This window comes from Astatotilapia calliptera, chromosome 9, assembly GCF_900246225.1.
Source record: "Astatotilapia calliptera chromosome 9, fAstCal1.2, whole genome shotgun sequence".
NCBI lineage: Eukaryota > Metazoa > Chordata > Actinopteri > Cichliformes > Cichlidae > Astatotilapia > Astatotilapia calliptera.
The window spans coordinates 29767962-29793758 of record NC_039310.1 but is presented as its reverse complement, the minus strand read 5'-3'; the positions used below and the strand labels follow the sequence as shown (position 1 = coordinate 29793758).

Sequence of the window (25797 nt, the reverse complement as noted above, 5' to 3'; positions counted from 1 at the left end):
AAACTTTCCTTTTTGATAAAGCATATGGTTAGGGCTGAACCAGGTGACCCTGAATCCTCCCTTAGTTGTGCTGCAATAGACGTAGGCTGCCGGGGGATTCCCATGATGCATTGAGTTTTTCCTTTCCAGTCATCTTTCTCACTCACTATGTATTAACAGACCTCTTTGCATTGAATCATATCTGTTATTAACCTCTGTCTCTCTTCCACAGCATGTCTTTCATCCTGTTTTCCGTCTCTCACCCCAACCGGTCGCAGCTGATGGCCCCGCCCCTCCCTGAGCCTGGTTCTGCCGGAGGTTTCTTCCTGTTAAAAGGGAGTTTTTCCTTCCCACTGTTGCCAAAGTGCTGCTCATAGGGGGTCATATGATTGTTGAAGCACCTTGAGGCGACTTTTGTTGTGATTTGGCGCTATATAAATAAAATTGAATTGAATTGAATTGAATTGAATTGAACTATATGCCTTTTTGAGCATTGCTATCTGTCAGGGAATTCCTTTCTTCTTTTTTTTTGCCTGTCCCATTTGGTTCTTTAGCCGTCAGAATTGTTGTCTGAAGATCAACAAGGATACCCAATGGATTTACTTTGCCAAATGGGTCATCATGGCATTGCCGTATTGGTCCATTTGATCGACTTTTGTTTTTATTATTTATTTTATTTTATTTTACACACGGGACAGACATGAGTGAGGGATAGGAAAGGGAGAAAGAAAGAGGAAGGCAAAGAAAAACAGAAGGGGAGAGGGACAGTGAGAAAGGGGAAAAAAATCTCCTGGATCACCTGTTGAGAGAAAAAGAATAGAAAACAAGCAATAAAAAGCCAAAGCAACATACTAAACACAACACATTATTCTAGCATCACATTAATCTAGCTAAGTGTAAACAGCAGTAAACACTAAATATTGAATGTTGTTGTGCAGCACGCAGGACAGACAGCGCACAATGTGCTTTGACGTAGCAGCCAAGAAAGATGTAATTTAAGTCTACGAACTGTGAACACCCATGTGCACACCTGTGTGGATCAGCGCGCTTGTATTCAAATGGTTTCCCCATGTAATGGTCTGCAAGAGGCTGTAGAGAGCCATAACCCTGTCCCCCAGGGCATGAAGCAGGCATGAAGGAGATCCAGGCCCCAGACATCCAGAGGCCCCAGAGTGCGAGAGCCCAAGGAGAATGCATTGAGTATTTCTTCCTCAGTCACCTTTCTCTCTCACTGAGGTTGTATCCCAATTCAGGGTCTGCAGCCTTAAAGGCCGCATTTTAAGGCCGATTACATCACAGTGAAGGCTGTCCCAATTCAAAGGCTGCTTGAAATGCGGCCCTCAAATGCGTCCTTCACTTCCCTGAAATTTAAGGCTGTGGCGGTGTAGACTTCGTGGCCCAATATATCCCACAATTCATAGCACGGCAGTCGGTGTGGATAATTTTGCGGCAGACGGCAGAAGCGGAGTGGCCAAGGAGTAAACTGATAAAAGTAAGTACTGAATAATATATCACTTATTTATGTGCAAATGTTGAATAATGAAGAACATTAAAACATTACTGTTGGCCACATGTCGGCAAAGTTATGTGTCATTAGTCATGTTTGTACTTTCAGCATTTACTTGGTTTTAAAGCCTTTACTTTAAAATATACGCCGCTCAATAGTGGACTTTAATCTTACAGAGATTGTGATGATTTTGTGGATAATTAAAGTCAGTCATATATCCACAAACACAACAGGCTGAAAGTCAGTGATGCTGCTCGGTTTGCAGTCCTGAACATCACGGCACAAGCAGGATTCACTGCACTGTTAATGTTAGCTATGTTATATTGCTGCCTCTGTTCGGTGGTGTCGAGCCAAACAGACTTTAACGTGTGTTTGAACGAGCTGACGGTTCACTCGTTAAGCTGAAAAAAAGATGCTTTAATCACAGCAGTCACACATGTGTCCACTGTACCATCTGGGAACTCTTCTTGTTTAGCACTCGTAATAACACAAACACTAAATCCTGTTTGTAGCAGTGTGTACACCTGAGACTCTCACCTGTCTGTCTGTCCTGCTCTCTCTCTCTGTTTCTTTCTCTCTGATTGTGGAATAAAAGTATGAACATGTGTTTATAAGTTACACTTGTGTTTGAATCCTGCAGCTTATCACACATTTGATTTCCATGTGTGACGACTGCAAGTGTCCAGAGTGAGGACAGACTGAGGGACCCACTGCTGCACATCATCTGTGAGGCTTTGCACCCCTGATGATCCACCAGGACAAACTCAGCAGTGTGTGAGGAAGAGGAGGAGGAAGAGCCAGCAGCAGCTGACAGATGGAGAGAATAGACAGACTGTTCCCTGTTTGTGAAGGACTGCTAGGAAAGTTTAACATGTCCTGTCCTGAATCAGTCTAATTAGGTAATGTTCAAATAATGTGATCATTCCAGTGTTTTCAGTGTGGGAGAAAGTACTCAGGGCCTTCAAGTTACACACTATGAAAGGCAGCAACAAGTGTAATATTCAGAAACCTAAAGTCTGTATCAGCAGCAGAATGGAGCTAAAAACAAATGTTTGTTTCAGTTCTATGAAGCTTTGAGTATTTTGGATCAGTAACACTGCTGTGTTTGTTGCATCATATTGCTGTACTTGTTTATGCTTTATATATTCTGAGGTAAGTTGATCTATAGTGTTACATCATATTCTATAAGGATGTTATGTGTTTGTAGACTTTCTAACCAGTTTGACCCATTTAGCAGAAGTCAGCCTGTTTAAGGCTCTGATCTCTCCCTCCCTCCCTCCAACATTAGCTAATTGTTATTTACTAACTAATCTTAAAATGACAGTTCAGCACAGAAATGAAGCCCAACAGTCATGTTTTACAGTCCCGTGGTCTCAGCCTCAGATACTCAACTAATCAGAGTGATGTCATGACAAAAACGAATGACCAACAAAACACTTTTTTTTTCTCCTTCATTTCTGTCAAACAAAGCTGTATGTAACGTTTCTCGTGGTTAGTATCATGGTTGCTAGGCAACCTGAACAGCGCGACGAAGGCTAGAACGTCCCATTTCACAAGCCTCTCACTTCCGCACTTCTCGTACTTATAGTACGCACCGTATGTAGTACACGTAGTGCGCGTACTTCAAGCGAGCGGTCTCTTGATTGGGACACAGCCGAAGTTTTCCAGAGGCCTGGTAATGAGCTAATCATGTGATACAGGTGTGTTGACCCAGGGTGCGATCTAAAACCTGCAGGGACACTGGACCCCTGCAGTAGATGCTATGCAGATGACACTGAGCTTTGTCTATCCATAAAACCAGGTAACACACACCAATTAATTAAATTGCTGAAATGTTTTAAAGATATAAAGACCTGGGTGATGTCTAACTTTCTGCTGCTGATTGTACGTGGCCCTAGAATTCCTAGAAATATAATATCTAACCAGATACTTGCTCTGGATGGAATTACCGTGGCCTCCAGTAGCACTGTCAGAATCTTGGAGTAATATTTGACCAGGACATTATACAAATATGTAGAGCTGCTTTATTTCATATGCGCAATATCTCTAAACATCTCAAAATATTCTGTCTCAGAGTGATGCTGTTAATTAATTTATTACTTCTAGACTGGATTACTATTACTACTACTACTACTAGTGTGCATAACACAGGATAAATGGACTCAAATATGGAAACAACAATGGAAATGCACTACCTCACAAAGATGGAGGGAATTTGGATGGAAAATTTTGATTAGGTTCTTTATCACCTCTTACCAAAAGACTCATTATGATGGGAATCCCCCGTATGCTGGACAAAATATGGACACAGACGAGTACACCTCTGACATTTGCAGGCAGAATTTTAAACCTTGGGTGAAATGGGGTCAATGCAGTTCTTAAGCATGCATGCAAATGTTCATTAGTCAGCTGTGAGCGAGTTTTTCCTATTTATGTTTAAATGCCAGATTTTCACTTCAGGAAGCACACAGCCCCACCCCACTGACGACTTGCTGTTGGCCAACACCCACAACGACTTTTACTGTCGGTTTGATGATCCATCAAGCGGCTTTCACACCTCAATAGAGACTTCCCCAACAATAGGGCTTCGGAGCGTGATGTCACGGGGGTGGGCGTGGAAAGGATTTTGGCCCGATTCACCATTTTGGGGGTCTAAGCTAGGAGCGATAGCATAGCCATGGTTCGTACTTGCTGTGTGCTCGGCTGCAATGTTCGATCTTACGACCGGCACGGGAATAAGGTTGGATTGTCTTTTTATGCTTTCCCAACCTGGAAGCAACGTGAAGGAGCTCATGTATCGGATGTTACCAAACGAAGGCATCTAGCCTGGATAGCAGCCGTGAGACGAGCTGATATCAAGTTCTGTTACGTCTCCAGATATCAGCTGGTGTGCTCACGACATTTTCATTCCGGTAAGTTCTAAATATGTTCTTATCACAAAATAAAGTACTATTTGGAGGTAAACGACAACCGCATCCCCAGCCACAGTCTCTTATTTTAAAAGTTGATCTTAGTCAATTAACACAAACATTTTTGAGTATTCATACGGCCTTAATGTATAAACCATTTAAAAGTTCCCTTGTGTATTTGCACTCTTTTTATTGGACAGGCTTTGACAATGGAGCAGCAGAGTGTGAAGGTGAAGCCTCAGCAGAAGTTACCACAGAAGAGCAGCCAGAGATGGACACCACCGAAGAGCAACACCATAACAACCTTGTTATTTTGGCTGAGGGACAAATTTGTGCTGGACAAGTAGAAGCAGAGGTAACGGGTGCTGATGCAGAAAACATTGATATCAGAGAGAAACAGACAGAAGATCAACAACTGACAAATGATTGTGTGCACTGTGTACAGAGCAGAGCAGAAATAAACCGGCTGCTGGAGGAGAACAGAAAGCTTAAATCAAAGTTGGATTTAAGCTTTAAGATCCCAGCATTTACAAGGGGCTTCTGTCAACTAGATGCCAAGGACATAGAAAATACACGAGCCATTGCACACCTAAGAATCCATGTTGAACGAGTAATTGGCAGTTTGCGCAACAAATTCAAAATGCTACATACTACCATGCCAATCCGTTCTCTTCTTCCATGTGAGGGTGAAGACGTTACCTTCCTTGATAAAATTGTGAGGGTGTGTTGTGTTTTGGTTAACATGTGCCCCAGTGTGGTAGTGAAACCAGGCACACATGAGACTTGTACTTGTTAATTAATAATTGTTTAAAAAAGGAAAACCTTTTTAGTTTTTTGTATGTGTGACTGTATGAACACATTGACATTGCGTTATGTAACAATTTCTGTACCTGTATACTATAAGCGAAAGTTTATCATCACTTTGGACTCTTTGTTTCACTAAAATTACGTTATAATAAAAGCAAGATAACAAATAACTGCTTTGCACTCTTTATTTCACACTTTGACAATTGGTACATGGTAAGTGCTGCACGTTTGAAATCAAGTTATACATATTTCAATGCACTTCTGACAAAAAACTAGACACCAGAAGAAAAAACGTTGTGACCACTCGGGGCTGCATTTCGCTTAGAGAAATGTTTTCCTACAAGTTCAGGAAGGCACACCTTCTGAAACAACTCCTGAGCTTTCTTTAAATGTGATTCCTGTTCTTCAGTTACTTTAGCTGTGTTTATGTACTTTACGCAGTGCAGTTGTAGCTCGGTAAGGCCAAGAGACTGTGCACCTGTGCTGTGCAAACACGCCAGAGACAGTGGTAATGTGGATGACTGTACAGTGTGTGATGTGTAGTATTTCTCCAATCCAGACAAACACACTGCTTTATTGTGTTTTTGAAGTGTGTCTAACACTGGTGACAACTCCTCAAACGTAGCAGAGGGAATCTTTCTTTTTGAAGGACGGCTTCTTCTGCCTTTCACCACAGACGGTCCGTTTATATTTTCATCAAGAGTCTTTTTTTGTGCTGCTGAAGATGTAAAGTCAATGTTATGGCCAACCTCTGGCTGTATCTTGGTTGTGTTCCCCGGCAAAACCCAGTAGGCTGGTTCATCTGTGACTGTCTTTGTGCCACATATCCTCACTGTTGCCTCCACTTTAAACAGAAGTGCAGCGACATGGGTGCAGGTCTCAGCAACTCCGGCCATACAGGTGCAGTGTGCAGTTTCGACCTTCCCTGTGGTGCTTACAATTACCCATGGTCGTAATGCAGGTTCATTCAATCTTTGGGAGTGCAGTACCTGTAACATGCAAGGACAAGGTTGATGTAAAGACAATAAATGAAATGAGACAGGGAGGACACTGATTGGCGTTAATAATTTGCCCGATTATCAATGTGTTAATTTGCATCTACTATACAATTATGGGCACATAATATGATAACGATATTTTAACAGTTCAATGATAAAGATTTAACATTAATTATGGTGGGGGGTGGAAAATGGCTATGTCACTCGATGCACTCCAGCTGACTTACCTTGGTATGAATGACGACGTACTCAGATTTTGGCGGCTTGAAAATAGCCAAATCTTGCACCCAGCCATTTGTAAATTGGATGTGCGCCTCCAGTGATTTGTAATTACAAAACTGGTTCGCAGTGTAAGCACTTACTGCACAAACAAGATAGGTGAAGATATCGGGGTAGGACAGTTGCGGTAAGTCGTCTGGGTCTTTACTCCACTGCCGTATGTCGTATGGGTCCAGACTTGCGATGCACTCCATTTTTTTTTCAAATACTGCTGCTTCGCCTCTGGACGCAATCGATCTCTATACCGTCCGTTTTCTTTCGAGCTGCTTTTAAGCATGTTTCTTGTCGTAGTCGCCGTTCCAATACAGTGTTTGTGTTTGGATCGTAGACCCCGAAAATGGAGCTGCGCTCCCACAATGCATTGCGGCGTGACGTCAACTCCGAAGCCCTATAGAGACACTTTAGTCACTCATCCCCCCACCTTCCCCGCTCCCCCCACAACAGAGCCATCGATGCTATCAAAGACTTCACCCACAGGAGCCCCCTCCTCACTTCACACCTATGAGGATTTCAAACCACCTTCTCCCACTACAGCCCTTCATATTCATGAAGCAGATGTGAGGACGCAGTTTAACCCCTCTAGACCTACTAAAGAACCAAGTCAATTCAATTTTTATCTATATAGCGCCAAATCACAACAAAAGTTGCCTCAAGGCGCTTTATATTGTACAGTAGATACAGAGAAAAGCCCAACAATCATATGAACCCCTATGAGCAAGCACTTTGGCGACAGTGGGAAGGAAAAACTCCCTTTTAACAGGAAGAACCCTCCGGCAGAACCAGGCTCAGGGAGGGGCGGGGCCATCTGCTGCGACCGGTTGGGGTGAGAGAAGGAAAACAGGATAAAGACAAACCAGACTGTACTGCCATGTTTGTTGTTTACAATTGTGGTTTGTTTAGTTACTCCTCGTGTGTCATAGTGGTCTGATCAGACTTTATATATACCCTTCTGTGTCAGTTCATGTTTAGGTCAGTTATATTTCTTTGTGCAGTCATTTGGTTTGTTAAGTTTGCAGTTCTTTGCCTGAGTTCAGTTTTGTTTCTTTGACCTTTTTTATGAGCTCAACATTAATTACTTTTGTAAATATAATTTTTGGGTTAAATGAATGAAAACCCTGTTTTTCTAATAATTCTTGTGACTCCTGCTTTTTCCAACTCGGCCGATCACACAGCCCTAAATATTTCTTTAATGTCCTGGTCAAATATTACTCCAAGGTGTTACTGGAGGCCAAGGTAATGCAATCCAGAGCAAGTATCTGGTTAGACACCACATTTCTAGGTATTTTAGGGCCACGTATAATCAGCGGCAGAAAGCTAGTTGTCACCCAGGTCTTTATATCAAGCTCTGCTGTGTTCAAGCTATTAATTACTGCGCGCAAGAGAACCACAACACACATCAAACATTAAGTTTCAGTTATGCCAGCTTTAACTTTGGGATGCCTCAGCTTCTCCTTTATCCCCCCCCCCCCCACACACAACTCTCTGCATCAGGAAGGTCCTGGCACTGGTCATCCTGGGAGTTTCGTCCTTCTACGCCCTAACAGTTAGCAGATAACATAGTGAAGCAGCGCCAAGCAGTTTTCACAAGGTCATGCTGACACATAATTTGACTATGACTTTAAACATTGGTAACTTCAGGTGTTGCTCTGATATACAGGAAATGACATCACGGCTCAAACTCTTTGTCAGTAAACCATTTCTTTATTTAACATGTAAAATTTTGGTTTAACTGTTGCAGGATCTCATATCATAAACAAGCTGAAAAAAAACTGCAGAAAACATGGATCGATGCATTCATTAAAAACATAACAGGAAACAGATTTTTGATTCAACTGCTGGAACAAAGCTAACCACTCAACATGAACACTACAGTAGAACAGTTTAGAAAGCTTAAAATGTAACGAGGCACATTTTCATTCATATTGTTTGAAGTCCGTTGAAGTGGTGAAGCCTCTCCCACATTCTTTACAGTAGTTCAGTTTGTCTCCAGTGTGTCTACGTTGATGTATTTTTAGGGTCTTTTGATGACTGAAAGTTTTTCCGCAAAGGTCGCAAAAAAGTCTTTCCCACAGCGATGACAGGGTTGAGAACTGGATCCATCTGTGTCGCTCTGCTTCTAAACAAAGACACAAACACAGTGTAAGTCAGTCCTTCAACATTTTCACCCTGAACGTTGCCTGAAATAAAGAGCATCTCTGCAGACGTCCAATTACATTTTACTGTTTACATTATCACACTCGGCTCAATTTAAATTGCTATAAAAACAATAAGAGTAAAACCATTAAATTAATACTAGTTTAATGCTACAATAACAATAATACAATTCTTAAACACTATCACTAAAAACCTGTGATTAGAGTCTGAATAATCACTCAGAGGTGTTTTTCCATGCAGTAAAATTGCTAACATGCTAATACAAGTTGTTTCAAACAGTTGGGTTGACAAGATAAAAATATAGATACATACCTCACAGTAACTGCACTTGTAGAGTCTTTCTTGTGTGGATCTTTTGGTGTGCTTTCAGGTCATATGGAGATTTAAAAGTCTTGTCACACAAGTCACATTTATAAGGTCTCTCCTCAGAGTGGGTAAACATGTGGCGTTGTAACTTTGTGCCTGTTAAACATAGTTTACCACACTGATCACAGCTGTACACATCATGTCTGGTGTGAATGCGTAGGTGTGTATTTCGGTGCTGTTTCCGGCTGAAGGTTTTTCCACAAACGTCACAGCTGTATGCTTTAATCCCAGAGTGGGTAACTAGATGACTCTGTAAGCTGCTACTCTGAGTAAAAGCTCTGCCACACTGATCACAGCTGTACGCTTTAACTCCACTGTGGATGAGTTGGTGTGTTTTTAAGCTTCCAGACTGAGTAAAAGACTTTCCACAGTCGCCACAGCTGAACGGTCTCTCTCCAGTGTGGATGAGTTTGTGTGTTTTTAAGTGTCCAGAGTGGATAAACGACTTTCCACAGTCTCCACAGCTGAACGGTCTCTCTCCAGTGTGGATGAGTTGGTGGTTTTTGAAGCTTCCAGACTGGGTAAAAGACTTTCCGCACTCATCACAGCTGAACGGTCTCTCTCCAGTGTGGATGAGTAGGTGTTTTTTTAAGTTTCCAGACTCGGTAAAAGACTTTCCACAGTCTCCACAGCTGAACGGTCTCTTTCCAGTGTGGATGAGTTGGTGGTTTTTTAAGCTTCCAGACTGGGTAAAAGACTTCCCGCACTCATCACAGCTGAACGGTCTCTCTCCAGTGTGGATGAGTTGGTGTTTTTTAAAGGTTCCAGACTCTGTAAAAGACTTTCCACAGTCTCCACAGCTGAACGGTCTCTCTCCAGTGTGGATGAGTTGGTGTTTTTTAAAGGTTCCAGACTCTGTAAAAGACTTTCCACAGTCTCCACAGCTGAACGGTCTCTCTCCAGTGTGGATGAGTAGGTGTTTTTTTAAGTTTCCAGACTCGGTAAAAGACTTTCCACAGTCTCCACAGCTGAACGGTCTCTCTCCAGTGTGGATGAGTTGGTGTCTTTTTAAGCTTCGAGACCCAGTAAACGACTTTCCACAGTCTCCACAGCTGAACGGTCTCTCTCCAGTGTGGATGACCTGATGCATTTTTAGGGAAGCTTTAACGGTAAAATCCTTCCCACACTCGTCACAACTGTATTTTCTCTCTCCCTTTCTTCTGTGAGGTTTGTCGGCCTCCTGAGAGCGCTGACTTCTTGGTCCACGTTGGTCCTGCAGTGACAGAGAAACAAACACAGGCAGTGAGTGAAATGCAGTCGTGGAACAAACTGAACTCCCTCCATTAACCCTTTATGGGTGGTCCGAGTGTGCTATAGAGATTATCTATAGCGCACACGCACACACACACACACACACACACCTGTGTTGAGCTCATTGTTTCCTCTGTAGTGACTCAGCTGAGTCCAGATGGCTGAAAATGTTCCTCTGCTGCTCCGTCAGACTCTTCTCCTCCTGCTGATCAGCTGGGACACAAAACAGATCTTTGTTAGGCTCCACACTGCACTGAAGAGTCAAAGTGTCTCATATGTTCATCTGACAACACAAAGTACAAATTTCACTCTGATTGCTTGTAGAAATCTTGTGAGACGTGTTGTGCTGCAAAGTGAGGAAACTCTCTCACTCACTTATACTTCAGGAGGAACTTTGTGACATTGGCTCTAATATTCTAAGCAGCCCTTTACTATGACAGGGCCAGAAAGTCCTATTTGAAGGTTTGGGAGAAGGACCGTGTTAAAGGTGGATTGGGGTTTATACACTTTGTTATGATACAGGTAAGGCTGTAAGAGCCTGAGAAGGTGTCCTGAATGAACCTCTAAAACCAGTTTTCAGCTAACGACTCTGCTTCAGTCTGGAAAACAGCAACTACAAGTTTAAAGACTCCATCAACAATTCACACCCAGCAACAGCCTGAACAGCTCCTCCTGTGGTTTCCACAAACAGGGACAGACCTGTTACTCCCCCACCCCACACTTTCAACTCCTTCAGGCCCCCAGCTCCACCTACATAATGACTGAAACTAGCACCACTGAAGGAACAATGGGCTGGGAGGTCAGTTCCTTGACCATTAATATGCAAATTCTCATGACCATGTGATTGCAGCCATTCCCCAAACTCTTCGTGAAAGGTACTCATGACCATTGATCAATGAGCTTCTATCAGTGAAAAGACTTTTCTACTCCAACTTTCTGCCAGCAAATGCTCAACTTCTCCCAGCGTGCTGAGCCAATGATTAGTTGGTGTTTTTCTTTTGCTAATTAAAAAAAAGAAAACCACTTCCTGTCATGTGTTCATCCAGAGCAGCTGGACAATAAAGTTTATTGTGATCCTGATACTGCAGCAGATCGCTCTCCAAGTTCCAAGTTCCAAGTTCAACTTTATTGTCACTTCAACCATATACAGTTTAAAAATACACAGTGAGGTGAAACAACGTTCCTCCAGGAACCAAGGTGCTACAAGACAAGTTAGTGCAAAAAAAATAAAAAAAATAATATATAATATATCTAGTAATAATATTGTGCAAAAGAGCATTTACAGGTTGGTGTGTGCGATGGTTTGGTGGTGTAGGTCAGTGTGTTTGCGCTTTGTGTTGGTTAGTCAGTCCAGTCTCAATGTTTTGAGGTATTTGAGTTAAGCTGAGTGATAATGTTAGTGTATGTGTGTGTGTGCGTGTTTATCAGTCAGTCCCTTTTTGCTGAGGAGACGGATGGCTTGTGGAAAAAAGCTGTTGCACAGTCTGGATGTGCGTACCCGAATGCTTCGGTACCTTTTTCCAGATGGCAGGAGTGTAAAGAGTGTGTGAGAGGGGTGTGTCCGATCAGCCACAATGCTGGTGGCTTTGCGAATGCAGCGTGTGGTGTAGATGTCCTCAATAGAGGGTAGAGAGACCCCGATGATCTTCTCTGCTGTTCCCACTATCCGCTGTAGGGTCTTGCGGTCTGATATGGCACAGCTCCCAAACCAGACAGTGATGCAGCCGCTCAGGATGCTCTCAATAGTTCCTCTATAGAAGGTGGTCAGGATCGGTGGTGGAAGCCGGGCCTTTCTCAGTCTTCTCAGAAAGAAGAGATGCTGTTGGGCTTTCTTGTGCAGGGAGCTGGTGTTGAGGGACCAGCCGAGGTCCTTCTCCAGGTGTACACCCAGGAATTTGGTGCTGTCAACGATCTCCACAGAGGAGCCGTTGATGCTCAGCGGTGAGTGGTCGCCTCGTGTCCTCCTAAAGTCAACAACCATCTCTTTTGTCTTGTCAACATTCAGAGACAGGTTGTTGTCCTTACACCAGTCCGTTAGTCTCTGCACTTCCTCTCTGTACGCTGACTCGTCGTTCTTGCTAATGAGACCCACCACGGTCGTGTCATCAGCGAATTTAATGATGTGATTTGAACTGTGTGTTGCTACACAGTCATGAGTCAGCAGTGTGAACAGCAGAGGACTGAGCACACAGCCTTGTGGGGCCCCAGTGCTCAGTGTGGTGGTGCTGGAGGTGCAGTTCCCGATCCGTACTGACTGAGGCCTTCCGGTCAGAAAGTCCAGGATCCAGTTGCAGAGGGAGGTGTTCAGGCCTAACACTTAGACCCCCGGAGAGCAGTCATTTTGGTTTTCTACCTTAGACCCCTGCGGAGTCATCATTTTGCGTTTCTACCTTTAAAAGCCGGAGAGCAGTCAGTCAAATGCTGGAGTCGTTCATATGTATATTAGGTCGTTACCTAGGAATTCTGGAGGGAGGGGAGTGGGGGTGAGTGATTGAGGGGGTGGGGGAGTGGAGTGTTGCATGATGTCTTGGAAGCGGTTTCGTGCCATAGTTCCAATTATCTGTGGGTTTCCCAGGTTTGCTGACCAGCAGTCATTTACCGATGGAACCCTGTAAACCCCCTGCAAGATGACAATTGCAATAAATGCCATTAGTTCAGGGAGGTCCATGAACCAATGAACATGCTCCATGCACCACTCAGCAGGCCATTTGTAAATATGTGTACAAATGGTTGGTTTTTTGTACTGTTTTCATCAATAAATGTCAGCAACAAAGGACATACAAAGGACGTGTTGATTTCTCCCTAAGATGGCAAACTGAAACACTGAAACACTCCACTCCCCCACCCCCTCAATCACTCAGTGAGTGATTGAGGGGGTGGGGGAGCTGCTAAAAGCGGTGAGCTTCCTTTTGTGTTTCATCTTGATGCATTCTCAATCATCCAGGGAAACAAATCTCCAAAAGTCACCAACTTGGAGTGTTTCAGTTTGCCATCTTAGGGAGAAATCAACACACATGGGTGTATGTCCTTTGTTGCTGACATTTATTGATAAAAACAGTACAAAAAACCAACCATTTGTACACATATTTACAAATGGCCTGCTGAGTGGTGCATGGAGCAAGTTTTGGGTGGCTTGCGACCTAAAATCCAAGTACACAGATGCAAAAAAAATCAGGCCACTGTGCGATGTGTTCACTGCTACAGGTACACATGTGGTAAATGCAGACGACAGATACCGTGGCAGTGCCAGGATTGTGAGTGATTGCTGAAAATGTTGAAATGTACTCACTCACTTTTTATCATTATTTGTAAATATGTGTACAAATGGTTGGTTTTGGGCTCAGCTTTCCGATCAGTTGTTGGGGGATGATCGTGTTAAATGCTGAGCTGAAATCTATGTACAGCATTCGGACGTGTGAGTCCTTCTTGTCCAAGTGTGTGAGGGCAAGATGGAGTGCAGTGGAGATGGCGTCGTCCGTTGAGCGGTTATGGCGGTATGCAAATTGCATTGGGTCCAGTGAGGGGGCAGCAGGGTCTTGATGTGTCTCATGACGAGCCGTTCGAAGCACTTCATGATGGTGGGTGTAAGTGCGATAGGGCGGTAGTCATTGAGACAGGACACAGAAGACTTCTTGGGCACGGGGACGATGGTGTGGCCTTGAAGCACGTGGGAACGACGGCAGCGCTCAGAGAGATGTTGAAGATGTCGGTGAGAACATTTGCCAGCTGATCAGCACATTCTCTGAGCACTCTGCCTGGGATGTTGTCTGGTCCAGCAGCTTTACGTGGATTGACTCTGCGTAGAGTTTTCCTCACCTCAGCTGTAGTGAGACACAGGACCTGGTCGTTCGGAGGAGGGGTGGTCTTCCTCGCCGCCACGTCGTTCTGCCTGTCGAACCGAGCATAGAAGTTGTTAAGCACATCTGGGAGGGAGCCGTCACTGTCACAGGCAGGTGGTGTCGTCCTGTAGTTAGCGATGGCTTGTAAGCCCTGCCACATGCGTCGTGTGTCGCCGCTGTCCTTAAAGTGGTTGTGGATTCTCTGGGCGTGTGCGCGCTTCGCCTCTCTGATGGCCCGAGAAAGTTCAGCCCTCGCTCTTCTAAGCGCCACCTTATCTCCCTCTTTGAAGGCAGAGTCTCGGGTCCTTAGAAGTGCACGCACTTCCGCAGTAATCCACGGTTTCTGGTTGGGTCGTGAGATGATGATCTTGGAGACAGTGACGTCATCGGTGCACTTGTTGATATAGCTGGACACTGATGATGTGTACTCCTCCAAGTCAGTGAAGTCGCCGTAAGTTGCAGCCTCTCTAAACATGTTCCAGTCAGTGCTCTCAAAACAGTCCTGAAGAGCAGAGATGGCTCCTGCTGGCCAGGTTTTCACCTGCTTCAGAACCGGTTTTGATCACCTGACGAGTGGTCTGTATGCTGGAATTAGCATAACAGAGATGTGGTCTGAGTAGCCGAGGTGGGGGCGGGGCTCTGCCCGATATGCGCCGGGGATGTTTGTGTAAACAAGATCCAGCGTGTTTTCTCCCCTCGTTGCAAAGTCCACATACTGATGGAATCTAGGAAGCACTGACTTGAGATTTGCATGGTTGAAGTCCCCAGCAACAATAAACAGTCCATCCGGGTGTGTATTTTGCAGTTCACTGATCTTTGTATACAATTCCCATAGCGCTTCCTTAGCATTAGCGCTAGGTGGAATGTACACTCCGATAATGAAAACAGTGGTGAATTCCCGTGGTAAGTAAAAAGGTCTGCATCTAACAGTCACAAACTCCACCAGCGATGAGCAATAACTAGAGACTAGCACAGAGTTCTTGCACCATTTCTCGTTGATGTAAACACACAAGCCGCCACCGCGAGTCTTACCGCACAGAGCTGCATTTCTGTCGGCGCGAAATGAGGCCAGCCCGTTTAGCTGAATAGCGGCGTCCGGTACTCTTTCGCTGAGCCATGTTTCCGTGAAAACAAAGACACAGCAGTCTCTAATCTCACGCTGTGTGGCCTGCTGGAGTCGGATGTAATCCAGTTTGTTATCCAGGGAGCAGACGTTGGATAAGATGATGGACGGTAGAGCCGGCCGGCAAGGGTTTGTTTTTAGCCTAGCACAGACTCCCGCCCGCTTGCCGCGCTTCCGCTTCCTCGCGCAACGCTTCCGATGTCTCCACCTCCGTCCGCCGGCATCAGGCAACGCCGAGGCTTCGAGGCCTGGTTCGCGGAGCAAGCCGAGTTCACGCAGCGTTTCCCGCAGCCCCTCCTGGATGTCGTCAACTAGGTTATTTAGGTTGAAAAGTGTCTGGCTGTTGTATGCACGAACACCGACACCAGTTGCGACGTTATCCATACATAGTGCAAAATAAGCACGCTACACACAAAAACGTAAACAATAAACAATGCAGCACCAGTTTTGGCTCCGGAGTGGCCGCTGCGTGCTACTGCCGCGCCGCCATTTCCTGTTATCACTTCAAATAGAAATCAGGCTGTAGAGGTTTGGTGCAGGCAGAAAAACAGCTGCAGGGACAATGAAAAGACTTTTCTGCTCCAACTTCTCCCAGCATGCTGAGCTAATGGTTAGCTGGTGTTTTTCTCCAAACACTCTCTCACTCTTCTCTCAACGTGTTCACAATAAACTGTGAACAGACACCGAGGAGAGCAGCAGAAGACCTCATTCAGGAGCTAAACTCAACATGAACTGAACTCACAGTAAAGTTAGCTCGGTGCTTACCTTTAGATGAGCCCACAAACCGAGAGAAACTCCGCGATGAAGCTGCAACTCTTTCCAAACACAGGAAACAGATCAGGGAGCAGAGACCCACGTGGTTCACGCTGATCTCGGCTACGATCCAGGAGACAAGGGTGGGCAGATCGATGCAGATATCGATCCAAACGGTGGTAGTGGTTTATGATCGATGCTTTAGTTCGTCCCTCTCCTCTAAATTTAGAACTTTACTCCCTTTGGATGAAAAAGCAGCTCTGTCTGTGAAAACACCGCTTCTTATGCGGCAGACTCACTTTGCTCCGCCCCCTTCTTTTTGCCCTGCTGGGATTTGTTACTGTGCGGTCACGTGACTCAGATGCGCTCGGAAGACGCATTTGGGCTGCAGAGAGAGAGAGAGAGAGAGAGAGGAGCACCATGTGGAGATATTTTACGGTTGTAAATGAAAATGCAGGAGAACAGATGGAAGGCATGTCAGCACCTAAAGCCACAGGAGACCACAACAAGATGTAGAGTTCAGCTTAGTTTTTTCACATCTCAGTTAAATGCTTTGACTGAATTCTCACTGCACAGTCTGTAGTGGAGATATCAAAGATAGGCACGGCTGTGGCACTGATTCAGTCTTTGAGCACTACGGTCACCCCGGTGTGTCGGCCAGAACACCACTTAAGGCCAAATTGCCCAGAGCACGAAAGAAGGAGAGAGCTTAAGGTTCCGTTTGAGGCACTTTATTGTCACCGCTTGATTTCTGGGGCTGTAACACAGCGGGTGTACATAAGTGTGTGTCTGGGTGTGTGTGTGTGTGGTTTCCTACAAAGGAAATAAACAAGGGAAATAACAATAAATAAAGAGAATGGAAAAGTCAAATACTCAAATATAAACACAATACAACATAGTTAACATAATCAAATATAAAGATCAGAAAAATATAATACACTTCAAACTGCTCACACTATGCAACTAAATAGCATTAGTGCGAGGTTAAGCAACCGTCGGTACATGTGAACTACTTCCGGTAGTTATACAAAATAAAAGCGTCCCCCATTATATTCCGCTATAATGCTCTTATTGTGAAGGGCAAGCGGGACGCCATACTTCCGGTTATACTACGTTTGCTATTTTATTAATCCACGTACCTAATTGTTCGCTACAAACTCCGCTACTTCAAAGTAAACAATCACAAGCATCACATACAACATATAGAGAAGGTCTGATAACACAGGAATGACATTATGGACATACGAGCGACCGTACATGCGTCAACAAGCTAAACCGGGGCCAAGCTATCAACATAAGTTAGCATATGAAATGAGGGTGAACTCACGCGTTGCATGCGTGGCCTACCGCTCCAACTATGGACTACATTAGCTCCTAAATGGTAACATACTACAGTACTGACACAACAAAGGCAAAATACGACACAGGTCACTACTTACTTGTCATTTACGCACACCTAACATGCCCCAGGAATCAGTGCACCCCCTCCGGACCAACACTGCTCAGCCGCCATTAAACTGCCCACCTTACTAACCGGATGATGTCACTAGAAGGTGGGCTGGCCCAAACTGACAGAAGATGGAACATTACATGAACTTATATAAACTTATAAACACCAGTAAAACTATTATATGAACTTTGGGCAGGGATAGCTCAGTAGGTAGAGTGGTTGCCCCATGATCGGAAGGTCGATTCCCCTTAACAGCTACCCTGAGGTACCCCTGAGCAAGGTACCGTCCCTACACACTGCTCCCCGGGCGCCCAATGGCTGCCCACTGCTTCACTGAGTGAATGGGTTAAATGCAGAGAGCAATTTCCCCACGGGGCTCAATAAAGTACAATAATGTACACACTTTCTTCTTCTTCTTGGGGCCTTTTATACACAGTCTGTCAAGTAAAATATTCACAGTCTTGGAGTAATATTCGACTCTTCTTTGGGCCTTGACTCTCATGTAAAATATTTTTCTCGTTCCTGTTTCTATCATTTAAGAAACATCTCTAAACTGCGACATGTGGTTTCCTCAGCTGAACTGGAAAAACTCATTCATGCATTTGTGTCATCACACTTAGATTACTGTAATTCCCTGTTTACTAGCTTGGATAAATCATCTCTCTGTCGCCTCCAGGCAATACAAAACGAAGCAGCCAGACAACTAACTCGCTCTACCAAGCGTGTTCACATCACTCCCATCTTATATTCTTTACATTGGCTCCCAATACAGTTTAGAATTTGCTTTAAAATTCTTGTTTTAACATACAGAGCACTAAATGGCCAGGCCCCAGATTATTTATCCAAGCTTCTTATAAAATACACTGCTGCTTGTCATCTCCGCTCACAGACTCAGAGTCTGTTAGTTGTTCCCCGTACACGACTGAAGACAAAAGGGGACAGCCTTTCAGTCAGTTGCACCAAGCCTGTAGAACAGTTTACCACATCAATTACGTTTGCTTGACTCTGTGGATTCTTTTAAAAAACAGTTAAAATCTTTTCTGTTCAAACAAGCCTTTTGTTGATCTACATATTTTATTTAATTTTTTTTACATTATTTACATTTGATCTTTTACATTGTATATAATGTCTATTGTTTTTATTGTTTATTTTAATATTTGTGTACAGAGGGGAAAAAAAGTTACCGGGCCACCGAGGAAATGCCCGATGGCCAGTCCAGCATTGGTTGTGCCAACACTTAACCCTTCACGTGCAAACTGTGGCACGCGTGCCTAGGGTTGCTGACCCCTGATGTAGATGCTAAAAATGACAGCCTCAACATGATCAAACGATCTCTAATAATCCTCTATGTACCACAGGCCTTCAAGGTGGCTGTAGTTAAACCTTTACTCAAAAAGCCATCTGTAGATCCAGCAGTCTTAGCTAATTATAGGCCAATCTCCAACCTTCCTTTCATATCAAAAATCTTTGAAAGAGTAGTTGTCAAACAGCTAACAGATCATCTGCAGAGGAATGGCTTATTTTAAGAGTTTCAGTCAGGTTTCAACAGCTTTAGTGAAGGCTACAAATGATCTTCTTATGGCCTCTGACAGTGGACTCATCTCTGTGCTTGTCCTGCTAGACCTCAGTGCAGCATTCGATACTATTGACCATAATATCCTATTAGAGCGATTAGAACATGCTGTAGGTATTACAGGTACTGCACTGCAGTGGTTTGTATCATATCTATCTAATAGACTCCAGTTTGTGCATGTAAATGGAGAGTCCTCTTCACACACTGAGGTCAATTATGGAGTTCCACAGGGTTCAGTGCTAGGACCAATTCTGTTTACATTATACATGCTTCCCTTAGGCAGTATCATTGGAAGACATAGCATACATTTTCACTGCTATGCAGATGACACCCAGCTCTATCTGTCCATGAAGCCAGATAACACACACCAATTAGTTAAACTGCACGAATGTCTTAAAGACATAAAGACCTGGATGGCCGCTAACTTTCTGCTTCTTAATTCAGATAAAACTGAGCTTATTGTACTCGGCCCTGAAAATCTTAGAAATATGGTATCTAACCAGATTCTTACTCTGGATGGCATTACCTTGGCCTCCAGTAACGCTGTGAGGAACCTTGGAGTCATTTTTGACCAGGATATGTCCTTCAACACACTTATTAAACAAATATGTAAGACTGCTTTCTTCCATTTGCGCAACATCTCTAAAGTTAGAAATATCCTGTCTCAGAGTGACGCTGAAAAACTAGTTCATGCATTTATTACTTCCAGGCTGGACGACTGTAATTCATTATTATCAGGATGTCCAAAAAACTCGCTGAAAAGCCTTCAGCTGATCCAAAATGCTGCAGCAAGAGTCCTGACAGGGACTAGAAAGAGAGCAGATTTCTCCTGTTTTGGCTTCCCTTCATTAGCTTCCTGTTAAATCCAGAATTGAATTCAAAATCCTGCTCCTCACATACAAGGTCTCAAATAATCAGGCCCCATCTTATCTTAATGACCTTGTAGTACCATATCACCCTATTAGAGCACTTCGCTCTCGTTCTGCAGGCCTACTTGTTGTTCCTAGAGTATTTAAAAGTAGAATGGGAGGCAGAGCCTTCAGTTTTCAGGTCCCTCTTCTGTGGAACCAGCTTCCAGTTTGGATTCGGGAGACAGACACTATCTCTACTTTTAAGATTAGGCTTAAAACTTTCCTTTTTGCTAAAGCATATGGTTAGGGCTGGACCAGGTGACCCTGAATCCTCCCTTAGTTATGCTGCAATAGACGTAGGCTGCCGGGGGTTTCCCATGATGCATTGAGTATTTCTTCCTCAGTCATCTTTCTCACTCACTATGTATTAACAGACCTCTTTGCATTGAATCATATCTGTTATTAACCTCTGTCTCTCTTCCACAGCATGTCTTTTATCCTGTCTTCCTTCTCTCACCCCAACCGGTCACAGCAGATGGCCCCGCCCCTCCCTGAGCCTGGTTCTGCCGGAAGTTTCTTCCTGTTAAAAGGGAGTTTTTCCTTCCCGCTGTTGCCAAAGTGCTGCTCATAGGGGGTCATATGATTGTTGAAGCACCTTGAGGCGACCTTTGTTGTGATTTGGCGCTATATAAATAAAATTGAATTGAACTGAACTATATGCCTTTTTGAGCATTGCTATCTGTCAGGGAATTTCTTTTTTTTTTTTTTCCTGTCCCATTTGGTTCTTTAGTCGTCAGAATTGTTGTCTGAAGACCTACAAGGATACCCAATGGATTTATTTTGCCAAATGGGTCATCATGGCATTGCCGTATTGGTCCATTTGATCGACTTTTGTTTTTATTATTTATTTTATTTTATTTTCAGTTGTTACAGACGGGACAGACATGAGTGAGGGATAGGAAAGGGAGAAAGAAAGAGGAAGGAAAAGAAAAATAGAAGGGGAGAGGGACAGTGAGAAAGGGGAAAAAAATCTCCTGGATCACCTGCTGAGAGAAAAAGAATAGAAAACAAGCAAAAAAAACCAAAGCAACATACTAAACACAACACATTATTCTAGCATCACATTAATCTAGCTAAGTGTAAACAGCAGTAAACACTAAATATTGAATGTTGTTGTGCAGCACGCAGGACAGACAGCGCACAATGTGCTTTGACGTAGCAGCCAAGAAAGGTGTGATTTAAGTCTATGAACAGTGAACACCCATGTGCACACCTGTGTGGATCAGCGCACTTATATTCAAATGGTTTCCCCATGTAATGGTCTGCAAGAGGATGTAGAGAGCCATAGCCCTGTCCCCCAGGGCATGAAGTAGGCATGGAGGAGATCCAGGCCCCAGACATCCAGAGGCCCCAGAGTGCGAGAGCCCAAGGAGGACCACTGGAGGGCATCCGTGCCACCCTCATGGGAAGGGCTGAGGATCCCCAGACGAGGGGTCACCCAGTAGCCATCGAGCAGAAGCTAGAGGGGGCTGCACCAGCGTGCCCGCCGGCTCTGCCGGCAGCCAGCTGCGCCAGAGTGAACCGAGCCGCAGGCCCAGAGGCCGGAGGCCCGAGGGCCCCCCCGCACCCCGGAGGAAGCCTGACCGAGCAACAGGCGCCAGGCCCCGGGGTCATATGATTGTTGAAGCACCTTGAGGCAACTTTTGTTGTGATTTGGCGCTATATAAATAAAATTGAATTGAATTGAACTATATGCCTTTTTGAGCATTGCTATCTGTCAGGGAATTTCTAAGAATCTCCCAACAGTTCTTCAGCTGAGACACCTGAGTTAGAAAACACAAACACTGCAGTTGTCTTTACTCCCGAGGGCAGCCAGAGCGCTCGTACTCGCAGAGAGACGCTCACGGATTCGTGCTCTGTCACTGTCTGCGTTCTTTATTTATACAAGCTGGTTACACGTGTGTACAAAGATAACAAAGTTATTCCAAGAACTCAGAGCTGAGGTTCCCCTTTTCTGCATCTGTATGTTCTCAGAACAGAGGAAGCTGTTAGTTGCTAAATAAGTTTATCACCACTGTAGCTGCCTCCACCAGTGTGTGAATGTGAGAGTGAATGAATAGTGGCATTGTAAAGCGCTTTGGGTGCCTTGAAAAGCGCTATATAAATCCAATCCATTATTATTATTATTATTATTATTATTAAAAGTTGTTATATGAAAAGTCACGTAGACATGAGGTTTGCTTAACTATCCTTACAAGGGCACATTTCATAAAACTGATCACATTATGTATAATTGACTCTTAACACTATCAAATCTACATTAGTGTCCGACACCACTGTAATTGTCATCTTTATATAGTGTCTTATTTGTAAGTATCAATAGAAATCCTGCGATCTTTTCCAGATCGTATTTTTTTTTCAATGTATCAACACTAATTAAATTCCCATCTTTAATCCGCCTATCAAATGTAGGTAATCCTTCAGCAGACCAGCTTTTAAGACTTGAGTCCAAGTTATTTGGGGTAAATCTCCCTTTTGACAAGAAAGCAGAACTCTTGCAGAACCAGGCTCAGGAAGGGGAGGCCATGTGCCACAACCGGGTAGAATGAGAGAAGGAAGACAGGATAACAGACATGCTGTGGAAAAGAACAAGAGATTAATAACAAGTATGATTCAATGCAGAGAGGTCTATTAACACATAGTGAGTGAGAAAGATGACTGAGGAAGAAATACTCAATACATCATGGGAAACCCTGGCAGCCTACACCTATTGCAGCATAAATAAGGGAGGGTTCAGAGTCACCTGAACCAGCTCTAACTATATGACTTAGTAAAAGGGAAAGCTTTACTTTTGTTGTGATTTGGCGCTATATAGATAAAAATTGAATTGACTTGAATCGGTTCTTTAGTAGGTCTAGAGGGGCATGCGTCCTCACATCTGCTTCATGAATATGAAGGGCTGTAGTGGGAGAAGGTGGTTTGAAATCCTCAAGGTTGTGAAGTGAGGAGGGGGCTCCTGTGGGTGAAGTCTTTGATAGCATCGATGGCTCTGTTGTGGGGGGAGCGGGGAAGGTGGGGGGATGATGGACCAAAGTGTCTCTATTGAGGTGTGAAAGCTGCTTGATGGATCATCAAACCGACAGTAAAAGTCGTTGAGGGTGTTGGCCAACAGCAAGTCATTAGTGGGGTGGGGCTGTGTGCTTCCTGAAGTGAAAATATGGCATTTAAAGATGAATGGGAAAACTCGCTCACAGCTGACTAATGAACATTTGCATGCATGCTTAAGAACTGCATTGACCCCATTTCACCCAAGGTTTAAAATTCTGCCTGCAAATGTCAGAGGTGTACTCGTCTGTGTCCATATTTTCTCCAGCATACGGGGGATTCCCATCATAATGAGTCTTTTGGTAAGAGGTGATAAAGAACCTAATCAAAAATTTTTATCCAAATTCCCTCCATCTTTGTGAGGTAGTGCATTTCCATTGTTGTTTCCATATTTGAGTCCATTCATCCTGTGTTATGCACACTCCTCCCTCCTTCTCCCATAATATCTTATTTGTAAAAATGTATACAAAGAGGAAATGTGTTTTTTGTTGACTTCGCCACTATATGCCTTTTTGAGCGTTGCTATCAAATCTACATTAGTGTCCGACGCCACTCTCATCGTCGTCTTTAGTTCCTTATTTGCAAGTATCGGCATGAATCCTGTCTTTCCAGATTGTATTTTTGTTTCAATGTATCAACACTAATTAAATTCCCATCTTTAATCAGACTATCAAATGTAGGTAATCCTTTAGCAGACCAACTTTCAAGACGTGAGTCCAATTTAATTGGGGTAACGTCACAGACATAAGCATATCCTTTAAATAATGCCAAGTCTTGTTCTAGCTTAAATTCAAAAATATATATTGTTAATTAAATGTTAAATAAAAGCTAGAAAAGGTTGCATTTCCTGCGAAAATGCAGTGTAGTGGAATCTGATGAAAACGGCAGGAAAATCTCCCTTTTAAAAGGACAGCCGAAGCTGCACAAAACACCTACAAACTTATCTCACTACAACGTGGTGCCGAAAATATGACTCGCAGCTCCAGCACGACACAGCTGCTGACATCCAGCTAGCCACAGCTAAAAAGATATTTAGAGAAAACGTACCATTTCCTCAAGTTACACGAGTTGAGTTTTTTCACGCTGAAAAGTTGGTTTGTTTTGGCTCTCACCGAAGACACCGACACTGCAGACATAGCTGTTCCTTTCTGCTGCTTTTAAACGAAACATTCTTTGCATGTGAGGAAAATGCTGTTCATCCTCTTCAGCTCTAGTGTAGACTCTGCAATGTTTTCATGTTTCTTCTTTCCATGTGTCGCTACTTTGAAACGCTTGGGCCGCTCTGCCCACCACAGCTTCAAACTGGTCATGTGACTGCATGGCCACATCTCATTGGTAAAAAAAGTTACCAGAAACTCCACTGACGTCATGTTATCTAATGTGTTAAACTAATTATTTTTTTAAAAAGTAACGAGTCGAATTTTGCAAATGTAGCGGAGTAAAAGTACCGTTTCTTCTTCACAAATGTACTCAAGTAAAAGTAAAAAGTATCGTGCAAAAAAGATACTTTAAAAGTGCATTTTTTTCAAAAACTTACTCAAGTAAATGTAATGGAGTAAATGTAACTCGTTACTACTGTTACCTGATTCGTATTTTGAGGAAAGACAACGACTGCAGAGTCCCAGTACGGTGCGCCAAAACAAGGATTTTATTGAAACGTATATGGGGGGAAGTCGAGCACGATCACTCAAACAGCATCGATCTTCCCCGAACAATAGTTGGGGTGTGATACTTATAGACATGATGACCATGGTGACATGCGTCACTACAGATGAAAAACAACATGCATGTTCCAGTAATTCTATCTCAGGAGATATTCCAAAAAGAACAGTTCCTTCCGATGTTCCTCCACCTAACAGATGCATCCTGTCATTACACTCTTACACTGGACTAATCAGAACTAAACTGTCACGTATACAGGTACACAGCCTTTGCAATCAGTTCCCTCAGGCAGACTATGTGTCTGTGTTGTGACCTTAGCGCCTGACCCCCCTCTACGTCCTCTGTTACCAGGCAAACTTCAATGCAGGAGGCTGCTGAATGCACACAGGCAATATGCAGTAAATTATACGATAAACATGTAGGCAACCTTTCAATAGCTGAACTTTGCTCCATTGATCGGCCAGACATCGCGCTGCCCGTAGCTTCAAACCATTAATTAACTTGACCGAGCTTCAACCCTTTAATTATGCAATATGTGTATAACATGATTACAGTTGCACCTGCAATGAAAGATTATGTGCTTATGCCAACCCGTGAAATACAGACTTTAATATAACCTCACCAGTTTCAATAAATGTGTCAATGAAAGATTACAATGATAAATCATAAATGATACAACAGTAATATTGATTATGAATATAAAATAATATTTCATCTCGACATTACCCACCTCTGTCCAAGAGTGAATGTTAGAACAAGTTCAGAATCAGCAACTGACCTCACAATAGTGTCAGACTCATTGGCAGGTATTTGTTCATGGCAGGTACCGACCGTAGGTAAAGACCGCTATCCTATGACTGAGATAGAGCTGAATGTAGAGAAACATGACAAAGGGGGTGTTTAGAAGTGGTGTTGCAGTACTGCTGATTGGTAAACATTTAGATTAGTCAGTGACCAGGAAATACAAAAGATTGATATAAATGTTGAGGTTGCTGATTAAATTCTTCTACTTGTAATGCAGTCTCAGAGGTGGCAAATCGGGCGATAAGGTCTTAAGATCAAGCTTTTATATTTGAGGCAATTAGCCAAAATAAAGCCCATCTTATCAAAGGAGTGTTATGAGACAGCAATACATGCCTTTGTTACATCTAGGCTGGAATATTGTAACACACTTTATTGTGGGGTTAGTGA

At 43.6% G+C, this 25797-nt stretch overlaps 2 protein-coding genes across 3 annotated transcripts in view; both read right to left on the bottom strand.

Moving 5' to 3' along the window:
- LOC113029472 (zinc finger protein OZF-like) overlaps positions 1–25797 on the bottom strand; it is a 132694-nt gene that overhangs the window by 44227 nt on the left and 62670 nt on the right. The gene's annotated exons all lie outside the window — the stretch shown is intronic.
- On the bottom strand, positions 8159–10161 carry LOC113029492 (putative uncharacterized zinc finger protein 814). Its single transcript, XM_026180380.1, has 3 exons — positions 9264–10161; positions 8946–9095; positions 8159–8595 (listed from the first exon to the last, which is right to left on the bottom strand). The coding sequence occupies exons 1-2, from the start codon at positions 10087–10089 to the stop codon at positions 8947–8949; spliced, it is 975 nt and encodes a 324-aa protein (XP_026036165.1). The 5' UTR covers positions 10090–10161; the 3' UTR covers positions 8159–8595; position 8946.